The sequence below is a fragment of the Corylus avellana genome, chromosome 6 (genome assembly GCF_965113065.1).
Source record: "Corylus avellana chromosome 6, dhCorAvel1.hap1.2, whole genome shotgun sequence".
Lineage (NCBI taxonomy): Eukaryota > Viridiplantae > Streptophyta > Magnoliopsida > Fagales > Betulaceae > Corylus > Corylus avellana.
In genome coordinates this window covers 12,040,367-12,053,227 of record NC_142495.1, presented here as the reverse complement: position 1 = coordinate 12,053,227, position 12,861 = coordinate 12,040,367, and the positions used below count along the sequence as shown (strand labels likewise).

At 38.4% G+C, this 12,861-nt stretch overlaps 1 protein-coding gene across 3 annotated transcripts; it reads right to left on the bottom strand.

The window, feature by feature from the left end:
* Nucleotides 1–2,478: 2,478 nt before the first annotated feature.
* LOC132187191 (myb-like HTH transcriptional regulator family protein) lies at nt 2,479–10,967 on the bottom strand. 3 transcript variants are annotated; one of them, XM_059601412.2, is made up of 9 exons: nt 10,768–10,963; nt 10,512–10,626; nt 7,591–8,791; nt 7,069–7,276; nt 6,849–6,925; nt 6,714–6,753; nt 3,447–3,519; nt 3,248–3,317; nt 2,479–2,917 (listed from the first exon to the last, which is right to left on the bottom strand). In XM_059601412.2, exons 3-9 carry the CDS (start codon nt 8,284–8,286, stop codon nt 2,573–2,575), a joined length of 1,509 nt encoding a protein of 502 aa, XP_059457395.2. In that variant the 5' UTR covers nt 8,287–8,791; nt 10,512–10,626; nt 10,768–10,963; the 3' UTR covers nt 2,479–2,572. The 3 variants fall into 3 exon arrangements, with proteins under 3 accessions (XP_059457395.2, XP_059457394.2, XP_059457397.1); XM_059601411.2 differs by having other exon boundaries at nt 10,772–10,963; XM_059601414.2 differs by having other exon boundaries at nt 2,802–2,917; nt 6,714–6,773; nt 10,772–10,967.
* Between the last annotated feature and the right edge of the window lie 1,894 nt (nt 10,968–12,861).

Here is a 12,861-nt window from a genome sequence, read left to right as displayed (position 1 = left end):
AGAAAGTCGCGGCAAAGCAAATCAATCTTACTAGACTAGCAATTGGTACCAATTCATATTTGGTTACCCGAAGCTCATGTAGAGGCACCTACGGCAGGATCCGTCATCTTGGCAAGAATTCCTTCAAAATTGGGAACCCACGGGTTTTTAAGATTTTCAATACCCATGTTTCCCGAAGCGACACTTTGTTCCACTCCTTTCATTTATACTCTAAGCGCGATTGCTATAATATATACTTCCTTGACCACTTCAAGACAGATCGATCTTAAAAAGATCATTGCTTACTCCTCAGTAGCCCATATGAATCTAGTGACTATTGGTATGTTTAGTCGGGCGGTGGCCGTTAGGTCACCTATTTTGAGTTATGGACACAGAGAGGGCTACTTCTAATGGCTTCTAACGCAGTCTATCTTGATCTAACCCTACCAGTAGGAGGAAAGAAAGAACTACCTCATCCATTCTATTCTTATCTTTCTTTATCTAAGCTAACCTTCAAGAAGCCTTTTGGAAGACCTTAGAGAACCGCAAGTGAGGTAAGGAAGTTCATGGTCAATCCTACAGGTAAGATATTCTCTATCCCCTTTCTCTAATAATAAGGGTTCCAAACCTTTCTTCTTATTAGTATTAGTAAGATAGGTGCTTAACGCCCTCGTGTGCTAGTCCGAATAAAGAGTATATTTTCCGATGGCATTGTCACTTAGGACATCCATCGTTTTCGTCTTCTATAACCTTCCAGCATTAACTAACTGGCCTAACCATAGGATCTCTCTCTTATCCTTGCTTGGCTTCCTACTACCTACTGGGATAGGAACTACTCGGATAGGAAGAGTTCAAAGTAAGCTAATTGGATCTCTCTCCTCCACTCTGGGCTAGCAGACAGACTGGCTCAGAGCGTTCCTCTGTAGCTACTCCGAGCATCTTCTTTTTGATCTGCAAATGGAAAAAGGGGTGGTCTCCTCCTATTACAGAAGAAAGTCTTTCTCTAAAGTTGCAACCTAGGATCCAGCTATGAAAGAAGCTGGCTTTACAAGCTAAAAGTGAATAAACATCTCTTCTAATTGGGATACCCAGGAGTGCCTCCACATTCTAAGAAGGTGGAACAAACTCAACCATAAAGAATACGAAGTGGGCGATGACTGAATGAATACGAAGCAAAGAACCCGCTTCTAACCTCGTTTAACACCATGCTTCCTCCGAAGCTTTCATCTGAGTAGCCACTACGCCCTACCCTATCGCTGAGTCTTTGGAAGCGGTTTCAGTATCATTTCCATCCGAACCCCCACCTTTAACTACTAGCTTATTAAGAGAAATATGCAAAGATTCCATCTGGAGCCGAATCACTGAACAAGTGATTTGGAGATCTTTGACCAATCCTTTCCTCTGGATTCATTGTCTGCTTTGGATTTTCTCAATTGCATCGACCTTTCTTTTTTTAGGTGAATTAGATCTCAATCTTTTTTCTTTCATATTAATGGTTCCCAGCGGCTTCTTTGTTAGTAGTGCTATTAAATCTATAGATTGAAGGGCCCCGCCCGTCTGCTTATCCGTTTCTCTGATCCGGATGCTTAAATATAAATTAGGCGTTCCTCTGTAGCATGCGGTCAAACCTACTTTAAAGATCCTGCAGCCCCAAACGCTGCTATGGCCTTCTTGCCGTGAAAGTGAGGAGAGCTTAGAAGCAGCATAGCCTCGAACCAGGATTGAGAGTTTTTCTTCATCATCAGCAGCTTCTATACCCACCTAAGATGGAAAAGACAACGTTCGAACCCAAAATGGGGATCTTTGATCCTCCGCCCAATCTTGACTATAACTTTGGTAGTGACAGACTAGCCTATATAAGGTACAAACTTTCTATTTTTGGAATGGAATATTTACAGAATCCCCATGAATAGGATCAAACCTTATTCCATGGTATTTACACGGGATTCCTCTTTCTTATTATTAAGCAGGTCCCCGAGGGGACTTAGTTGATACATGATTTCTGTTTCGTCTTTCGTTTGTTTCGATAAATATATCAATCAATTCCGATTCTTTCTTTTTCTATTGATTCTTTTCCGATCGAGATGTATGGATCCATGGGTCTATGTTTCATAGCTTTCAACTGAGCGGCAGACCCGACGCGACTGACAGATAAGCCGACGTTAATAGCAGGTCTAATTCCACGATAAAAGAGCTATGTTTCCGAACAGATTTGTCCATCAGTAATGGAGATCACATTGGTGGGAATATAGGCCGATACGTCTCCAGCTTGTGTTTCAATGACGGGTAAGGTGGTCAAGCTACCTGCACCTGTCTGGTCCGATCGTTTAGCGGCTCTGTAGGGGGAACTCTAAATATAATAGACTAATTCAGGGAGCAGCCAAAAGGATGAATTTTCCCTTCCTTTCAAAACAGGAAAAATGTCTAAGAGACACAAATCAACCAAATCTAAAAATGTCTATGAGATACAAATAAACCAAATCTAAAAATGTCTATTGAGATACAAATCAACCAAATCTCATTTCAGTCACAAGTTTACATGATGGCATTCACAGATTTACAAGAGCTAAGGCCATTGGAGGGATGATGGCAGTCATTGCACAGCATCTCCAACTGAGGTCTTTTCTGAACCTGATTCTTGTTTCTCTTCCGGACGGGGCCTTTTTGAGCATTGTTGTGGCTTCAAATCACTACTATCACTACCTTTATTCTTGGATGGTAGAGATGAAGATGAATCGGTTTTAGATTCAGCTGGATGTGGGGGTGATGCACCAGCTGACGGAGAAGAAAGCCGTGGTTCAGGATCTTCGCATGGATTAGTCGGGGATGACAAGGTTTGAGGAGAAATTAAAGCAATGCCAGCCTTCTGTTGTTCATCCAAGATCTTTTGCAAGTACCTTGCGTGTTCTTCTATGCGTAACTGGAGGGTTCTTTGAACCTGTATATGGATATAGAAACAATAAGAAGAATTCAAACAAGGGAAAAAAATTATACTACATTCCTTAAGAGTTAAATGCGCAGAGATTACAAATTTTCTTTTTCTTTCTCTCAATAAGAAAAATAGAAACGACACAGAACTAGCGGAGTATAAGGAATAGATAAACAAGAAAAAAAAAATCAGTTTGCAAGATGGAGTGACAAAGAGAGAGCGAGAGAGTGCGATACAGCCAGAAAATTAAATATAAAACTCATAAAATTTATGGCTACATGACATAATTGAAAAGGAACCAAGAGAATGTCAGATTTCTAAGATAAGCATGAATCAAACCTCAAGCTGTTCATGCAGCTGTTTCTGAACTTCCATTTGCATACGAAGCGCCTCAGTGATTTGAATGCTCCTATCAGAGAGTCACAACACAAAATAGAAAATTTCACATGTTTGACAGAAGAAAACAAGAAAAAATATAAATACTACACACAATCACACCCATCGATATTAATAAACAAAAATGATAATAATTATTGACCCTTTTCTGCGTCCATCACTTTCATTGCTAGTTGAAGTTGCTTTCTTTTCTTCGGAGCTAGAAGCCGCCTTCTCTGGAGACAAAAAAAAAAGGGCAAGAAAACAGTAAATTCTCTGCAAGATACAGTTAACTGCCATATTCAAATGCAGATATAAGCTTTTATGAGCTGGTATCAAAATCATGGTGGAATATAGAACTCTGTAATGACTTTGATACCAGATAAACAGCCAATGCAGTGTTTTTTTTTTTTTTTTGAATAAGTATTCGAATTTTATTAAGAACCAAAAGCACACCCAAGTACATGGAACATATACTTGAGAAACACCTAACGAAGAAAAGAAAAAAGATAAAAAAATAAAAAAAAAAAAAAAAAAAAAAAAGTTATGAAAACAATCAAAGGCAACTATCCAATAAAAAGGGAATTTAAGAAGGGAGCCTTTAACTCCGACAGCATCCTCTCTCTCTCTTCAAAGCTTTAGTCATTTTTTTCTCTCCAAATACACCACCGCAAGTAGAGCAGAATCATCTTTCAGATAGCTCCACTTTGAGGGCTACCAAACTTCCCTCTCCAACAAGCAAAGAGATCTCTCACTCGACGGGGCATGACCTAAGCTAAACCGAACAAGCCAAAGACAGAGTTCCATAAGGCACTAGCTGTCTTGCAATGGAGTAAAAGGTGATCAACTGATTCCACATTCTTCTTGCACAAGCAGCACCCATCTACCACAATGACACAGCCACTTCCTCAAGTTATCCAAAGTGAGGATCTTTACCTAAAGCGGCCAACCAAGTGAAGAAAGCTACTCTCAAAAGGGCCCTACTCCGCCAAATACACCTCCAAGGGAAATGAGTACTATCATGGGGCATTAAGACATTACAGAACGTTCTTATCTCAAACTACCTTCTCTTGGAGGGAATCCAATAAAGCTTGTCTATACCATTTTGTCTCAATTTGATGGAATACAACTTATCAAAGAACGAAGTAAAGAATTCCAACTCCCAATCATGCTCTTCTCTAACAAAAATGACGTTAAACTGAGAAGAGCCATTAGAGAACTGAAGATGATCTGCCACAGATGCATCCCTAAGGCAGGCAATGCTAAACAACTACGAATACACTCCCTTAAGGGGTTGCTCCCCACACCAAACGGAATGCCAAAAACTAACCTTGGAGCCGTCCCGTGCCTCGAATCTAGTAAAACTAGAAAACTCCTCCCAGCCTCTCCTAATGAATTTCCAAAGACCCACCCTATACGTCCCATTGACTCCATTAGAGTACCTTCCACCCCACTGACTAAATATTTAAGGTCCACTTCCAATCTCCATATGGCCTTTCTCCCATGACCATAACGCTATAACCACTTCCCCAAAAGAATTTGGTTGAACATGAGCAAAGTTCGAACCCCCCAAAGCCCCCTCAGGAATTGGAGAACACATCTTTGACAAGCTTACCTGGTGAAATTTGACTTTTTCGCCCATACCTGGCCCACAGAAAATCCCACTATAATTTCTCAATTCAGATAGCTACGCTAGCCAGGAGGGGAAACAAAGACATAAAGTAGGTAGGCAAATTAGGCAATGTGCTCTTGATCAAGTTAATCCTATCCCTTTAGACAAGTACAACGCTTCCAACTAGCCAATGACATTCAATCTTCTCAATAATGCCATCACAAATATATTTGGTTTTGAAAGAAGCACCCAACAGAAGACCTAAGTACTTCATAGGCAATGAGGAATCCCCATATCCCAAAATCCTAGCCAAACCTTCTACATTATTGACATTACCAACATGAACTGATTTTGATTTAGCCAAATTAATTTTCAACTCCGATACAACTTCAAAACATAAGAACAAACATTGCAAAAGACAAAGGTTATCTGGGTCAGCCCCACAAAATTAAAGTGCCATCTGCAAATAAAATATGGCATATATCAATCCAACCATCATTCCCAATCCCCATAGAAAGCGAGACAACAAGCCCCCACTCACTGCAGCAGAGATCATCTTACCCAATGCCTCCATAACAATGATAAACAGAAATGGAGACAAAGAGTCCTTCTATCTAAAGCCACAAGAACTACTAAAAAAACGGAGAGAGTGTCATTCACCAATACAAAAAAAGGCACCGAAGAGATACAATGAGCTATCCAAGTATACCACTTCCCTCTAACTCAGGCCAATGCAGATTTTGATGCACAATCTTAATTTTTGGTGAGTAGTCTAATCATCAAGATGGTCAAACAGGTCTATTATTAAGAAGCCAATTGCTTAGAGAGAGAGAGAGAGAGAGGCTCTAATTTCCACATACTTATAACATATCACCCCTTCCAAAATTTCACCAAGTAAACCCCCTTAAACAAGGAACATAAAGTTGGGTATCCAAGAAATAAAAGGTTCACAAGATACACGTCTTTATAGGCACTGCATTATATGAAACCTAGGAGCAGAGCCAACAATGCGCATTAAAAATAGAAGCATGTATAACTCAATTTGCAAGAGAACCCCCATGATTTGAAGAAGAGAACTAAATTTCAACATGAATAATATTCGTAATATCTACTATTCTTATTATGGTATGCTTAACTCTTATTATTGCTGTTGTTGTTGTATAGGATAAACTATGATGGGATGACCCCCCATATGGGGTTTCACCTATTTTTGTATTTATTGGTAAGATTACTTGTATATTGAAGCCATTTAAATGAATCTATAAATAATATACATAGGCATCTTTTAAATTTGGATTGAACTAGTGGCTCTAAATGGTTTATTTTTTCTACTTGAATTTGAATGTGGATAGCAATGCATATCTGAAAAAAAAGAAAAATAGAGAACCTATGTTTTTGCAGAAAAAAACATTTAAATTATTTTCTTTTCATTTTTTACCTCCCTTAGAATCCTAATACTTTTTTCTGATCCCGATAAGGTATATGGTCAAGGAGCATAGCAGATGGACATTTCTAGTAATACATCAGCAGGAGTGGAAAAAAGGAAAATAAACTGCTAAGGCAATATAAGGCATGGAAAAATTTGAATTCAAACATGAAGATGCTGATTACACTGCACAGGATGGATTTTGGGCTGATGAAATCACCCTTCCTGTTCTTATGGAGGGAGGAGGTGACATCTGAGTTAGAGCTCATTGGCAACAAACGTTGCCAGAACTGAATAGATGAGATGTTTATATTGACATTGTCCATAATTTTTCAGTGATGATGACCTTGATGAACATACACATCAATTTATTTCTATTTTATGTTCCTTACCTTCTTTTTTCTCTGGCATATACTTGGCAAGTCGGTATTTCTGCAAAGACATTTGACAACCTAGGCTCAATATGAATGGTAGCTCATTCAACATTCATACTTGGTTCAGCAGTACATGTTAATGTGAATAAGTACCTGTAAGTGACTTTTCACATGGTAGATGGTCAAACCTTCGACATTCATAAGCTTTAATACACCCTTTGGAGTAGCCTCTGCATTTGAAACCAAATAAATTAGACTAGCACACAATTAGAAAGATGGCAGAACTTTCAAAATTTTCATAACAGTACATAAGATTGAGCGTTGTTTTCACAGCCCCACTTGTATAGTAGAGTAGACCAAATAGCTTCCTTACTTTCAGCCCCATCAAGCTTCTTGACAGCCTCCACAAAACACTCATGCAGCTCAGGCGTCCATCTCATTCTTGGCTTGTGCACGGTGGCTGATCCAGGAGATGGCTGACTTGAAAGATCATCAAGAGTTGGCACCACAGAGAGACAATTCTTATTGCATGTCAATCCTATGGCTGGTTTTGGTGAATCTTGAGGTGTTTCATAAATTTCCTAGATGTGCAACAATACCAAAAGCAAGGACTAGTGAGTAAAAGAATATGCAGCAGTCCCAACTGGCACATACATATGGGGTATGGATGCATGAGTGAATTGGCCCCTCAAGCTTTTCTACTTGACTCAAAAAGAAAAAGCACATCACTCATTCCATTCTTTTGGATTAGAATAAAAGTTTGGTGCAAGTGCCAGAAGTTAAATTATTTGACCAATCAAGTCTGACATCCTTAGCATCTACATGGTACTGTAGTGTAAAACAAAATTTCAGTAAATCAATAGAATGTAATTAGTGATGGTTGCAATGTACGTACATCAAGCCTGGGATTTTCTCCATGGTCAGTGATGGCTATGTCAAGTTCATCAGACAAAAACTGTAGATCCAGTTGCTCTGTATATGCTAGACCATCATCGCTTGCACAATTTACACCATGAAAGCTACTCCCAGAAGCATCTCCAGGAAAATTTAGAAAGTCTCTCATAAGAGCCTCTGAATGCTCCTCATCATATTGACTGTCTATATCCTCACCGAAAAGCAACGGAGCTTTTGTTGAATCAACAGCAGAAATGGACTGGTTGTAGGATGGAGGATGTGGAAGAAAAGGCAGATTTCCAAGCTGCCAATGGGACTCAGAGCTTGATGAAGAAGACTGGTATAAACTGGTGCAGAACACAGACGAACGCGAAAATGTGCTCTTAGAATTTTGGACGTGAGAACCAGGAGACAGAGGATTATTTGGTCCAGATTTTAACAAATACTTTTGAGGTTGGCCACTAGATCCTTGTGTATGAGTAGAACTAAGAGATTCAGTTCGTATGAAAGGTGAAGGACGTGAATAGGAACACTCACTAGCCAATAAATTTTTGCCTTCCGATTCCACCGTCAAAAAATTATGCACTGGGGAGAGGGTACCATAATATGACTGTGCGACTCCTCTGGTAGCCTCACTTTGTTTGGCAGATATTACACTATTGTGATTCATGGTCTTAGATGGCAGCCCAACCTTCATCCACTTATGAAATTGACAAATGCAATATAGCACGACTCTATAGATGAATTTTGATGATGGAAATTGATAAAAGTAATCTTAGATACAACGATAGAATTTTGAAGGGCTGTTGAGAGTGAGCAAACATGAGATACCGGTGCATTAAAAGGAAAAAAGATGCATTCAAAGTTTAAGTTTCAATTAAGTTATGATCCTCTAAAACAGTCACATAAAGTCTACATCTCTATGGAGAAAAAATAAATTCTTTTCCCCCCAAAGCAGAAACAAGAAGTCACATCTCAAGGCCAAGATTAAGATTCTGCTAGGCTACTTCTTTAAATAGAGTAACTGGGTATTTGCATGATATTTGCTTATTTGGACAACTAAAAACATTTAACCAGTAACTGTTTCCTTTCAATTGTAGGAAGTGATCAAATCCACAAAGTAAACCATTGACTTGAAGGCCAAAGGAACCTTGTCAAATCCAAATCATCAACTAATGGATACAAAGAAACATGTCCAAGACCTGCAAAACAGACCACCAGTTGAGTGATCAGCCATGTGCCAACCAGTAAAATCAAGACATCACATTATGATAACATCAGTCTAATCATTTAACACATAAGATAGAAGTTGGTTAACATTCGCTCCTAGAAGGTTATGTTATGAGAAAGCGGGCCAACAATGTAGATTAAACATCCACACAGTGACAATTTCATGGGTAATATAGTGGTTAAAAGCACATGATTGAACCACAAACAAAATCACTTCAGCAGCTAATTTAATTTGCACAAACCACAGGTTCAAAATGCTATAAGTATATTTTGATAGTGCAATAACACCAAGTTCCCCATTAGCAAAATGCTACAAGCAGGATACTAATATAAGCAAGCCACCACAAGACCCCCTTCCTGGTCACAAAGAAAATACTGAAACTATTACCTATTCAATTACAGTACTTAATGATGAGTTCATGCCAAACGGATCAAATCTGGAATGGCACATATTGGAGTCTAATCAACACCCAGCTCATTTGTGATAAAAGTTGTAAAGCGGCAACCCAAAACAGAGCCGCTGGACAAAACTCCGAGGGATTCTACCGGTGGGACTGCATGTTGACTCAGAGAGTTGCCAACTCTTGGAGGCAATGCTTTATGGTTTATGCAGGAACACAAGGATTAATGAAAACCATTAATGATATTGAGGTACAAATTTTCTATCAGAATCCGGCTTTGCAACACTTGTCATAACTGTAGGCTGTGGCATTGACATCTAAAACCTTTTCTACTAGGATCTGCAAGCTTTTTGTGTCAACACATCAAATCAATATCCTAGAGCATTTTTTTTTTTTCTTTTTGAACCGTGGACTGAAACAATTTGCCACACTGTTGGACCATGGGATTCCTTTTGTAGCTCCAAACTGTCCACACAACTTAGCATGTCATCTAACGTACATATAATATTAACACTCAAAAATTTTCAGTCGTACTGTAATTGAGACATGCAGTCAAAAGCAAAATCTTTGACAATCTTGATACTTCAGACAGCAAACACCCCTCTTTAACTCCATTCATGGAACCCCAATCACAAAAAGAGGGCATACTTTCATTTTTCCCAAAAAAAGAATGTTACACCGTTGAAGTGTGTCAACCACTTAGCTAAAAACTTTAAAAAAAAAAAAACAAATCAACAAGTCATAGACTGCTTAAACAGTAAGATGGTTTCCCCGACAGGCGACAGCCAATTGTTTCCAAATCGTGCAAGTGTCCGCTACATCCACTGATCAAAAATCAGCTTGAAGACTAATTTGGTGAAGCATTTAATGGGTCAATCTTCAGTGTCCATTCCACTAAAGGGTAAAGCGTAATCACAACCGAGATTTTTGCATTTTGATTCACCAAACAACATAGCTTGTTCAAAAAAAAAAAAATAGAAACAAAACATTAACCACATAGACAAAGCACCTAGAATTAGAGAAAATATCAAGACCCAGAAGAAATAAAAGTTCAAAAAACCAATTAGACACCACCAAAACCTTTTAAGGAAACTTCTTGAATGCAAACTGAACACCCACATAAAAGAAAACAAAGAATATAGATTTACACAAACGAAAAAGAAGAAGAAATTGTTGAACTCCAAGGCCAGAACAAGTGATGCAGATGGGGTCACGCTGCATCAGCAAGCGACAGTGACAACCCAAGACTAACCCGGAGGCTGTACTTTTACATCGAAAGAAAGAGACTGACCTGGGAAAGATCATGCAGAGTATAACAATGGAGATAGATCTCGTTCTTCAAAACTCTCTGGAGAGAGAATGGCATGCGTGTGTATACATGTTGCTTTGAACTTTGAATCTAACGTCTGAACCAAAACAAACAAAATAATTGAGGATTCGGAATCTGATGATATCAAATAGCAATAGGCTTGCTATGTCCACTAATATATATTACGCCTATAAAATTGCCTCGAGGAAATAAAATAATAAAAAGATATGTATTGCACTGACGTTTGATGTTGTACTCCGGTACTGATGTTGTAGGATAAAAATATAAAGCATGTCTTTCTGAATTCTAAGCCGCCGCCGCTGCTGCTGCTGCGGCTGCCAGATGGTGTTAAGCTCTTAGCCAGATAGCCTCAAATGATGTCTCAATAGCCTCTCGCGGCCTTTGATTCTGATTTGCTGATGCTCCAAATCATTATTTTCAGCAAAATGATGGCAGCTGAAGTGATATTGAAGAGGTCCCACTTCTCAGCCACATCATGCTACGCGCTTTCTGGGGTAAGGTTGCCCACGTTCCAATGGGAGCTACTGGACTACGCTACATCGTCACCTCTCCATTTGTCTTGTAATTTACTCTCTCTCTCTCTCTCTCTCTACAATTTTCCTGTATCATTTTCTGTGTAATTTTAAGAAGAAAATTCACTTTTGTTTTTTAATTCCAACACCAATATTTAAAACTTTATTATGTACCCCTTTAATATTCTAAAAATTTGTAATTAACTCTCTCTCTCTCTCTGTTACTAATTATTGTGTAAGTAGACAAAAATGACATCCCATGCATTTTATGTGAGATTTTTATGTTGTGTTTTCCAATTTACACTCAACCTAGCTAGTGAAATGACATAATTGCCCCTCATAAAAACCCAACACCTGTTTTGATTTTTTTCTCGTCAATTTTGAACAGTCTTTTGGTTCACATGACTCAATGTGACCCATTTTGTCCAATTGTTCCACCACACGCTAAGATCCATTCGAAGTTTCATGAAGTTGATGATTCATGATATGGAGTCGGCAAACTGGGATCTCGACGCCTCCGTCAAATTCATCGACCCCAATGCCATTTTCACGAACCCAAGCCATCGGTTCTTCACTTTCGAATCCTTCGCCTGCATAACCATGTTGGAAGATGCAACATAAAAATCTAACGTGAGACACACGTGATGTTATTTCCGTCTACTTATACGGCAATTAGTAACAGAGGTGTTAATTATAAATTTTTGAAATATTAAGGAGATACATTACAAATTTTTAAACATTAGGATTCAAATTAAAAAATACCTCAAACTTCATGAAAGTAAAGTAAATTTTTCCCGAAGAAAATTATTAAATTAGTCACCATTTTGAGAAGAAATTATTAAATTGGTCACTGCTTTGTAACTCTTGGTCAAATCCTTCCTTGGAGTTTAAATTCTCTCTCATTATTACTTGTGCTTTGAACGGTTATTATTATTTCTTTTTAACAAATTTGAAACTTATTCATAATCTCATAAGATCAAAACCATTAAGGAGTGGGACTTTTTAATTCTTCCCTCCTTACAATACCACAGATATTAGGTAGAATTTCTTTTAACCATATGATATCTATGACATGGGTGATAGCCTCTTTTGCTAGTTTATTGGCAACAGAATTGGCACTCCGTAAAACATGAAGTCCCCAATGAACGCAAGTCAGATTGTATACCCTTCACAAAGTGTCCATAGCAGCTCTTATAGGGCATCGACGAATTTACCGCTTTTACAATCTACAGGGCATTCCCTTAGAAGTTTTGGTATTTTATTTGTTTGGAATGTTTTTATTGGATTTGTGTTTATGGTTGTGATTGAGAAATGGAAATAAAAAGTGAGCAGGGAAAGTTGTTGAGATATTGTTGGGGTTATGATGGTGGTGTTGGTATTTGTGTTGTTGTGTTTGAAGTTGTGAGTGTGTGTTATTTTTTAGAGAATGGAGACAGGGAGTGGTTGGAGTTTTGTTTACAAAGGGTATGTTGTTGCCGGTGGAATTTGATGATGTTTGGAGACGATGTTTGAGTTAGTTTTGAGAAGTTAGTTGAGGAAGGGGAGAAAAAGGTTGGTGAAACACTAAACGATTGATTTGATCAATCGAAGTTGGTGTTGATTGATTGAACCTATAACAGAATGTTCAATAGATCCCTCGATCGCAAGTCGATCAATCGAACTAGCCATAGATAGGTTCGATCAAACCTTCAATTGTAGTTTGGTCAATCAAAATTGTTAGCTTTTAAGGAAAAACTTCACTAAGGACCCCCAAACTTTCACCTGTTTTGAAATATCTCCCATGAACTTCAAAATCTCTC

Excerpts from the sequence above, each read along its gene's own strand:
- LOC132187191 (XM_059601412.2), bottom strand. The coding sequence starts at position 8,286 with ATGAAGGTTGGGCTGCCATCTAAGACCATGAATCACAATAGTGTAATA. Across the intron at positions 6,926-7,068 it reads GAAGCTTGATGGGGCTGAAA|AGGCTACTCCAAAGGGTGTA; the intron begins GTAAGGAAGCTA and ends TTTCAAATGCAG. Across the intron at positions 6,754-6,848 it reads ATGTGAAAAGTCACTTACAG|AAATACCGACTTGCCAAGTA; the intron begins GTACTTATTCAC and ends ATGTCTTTGCAG.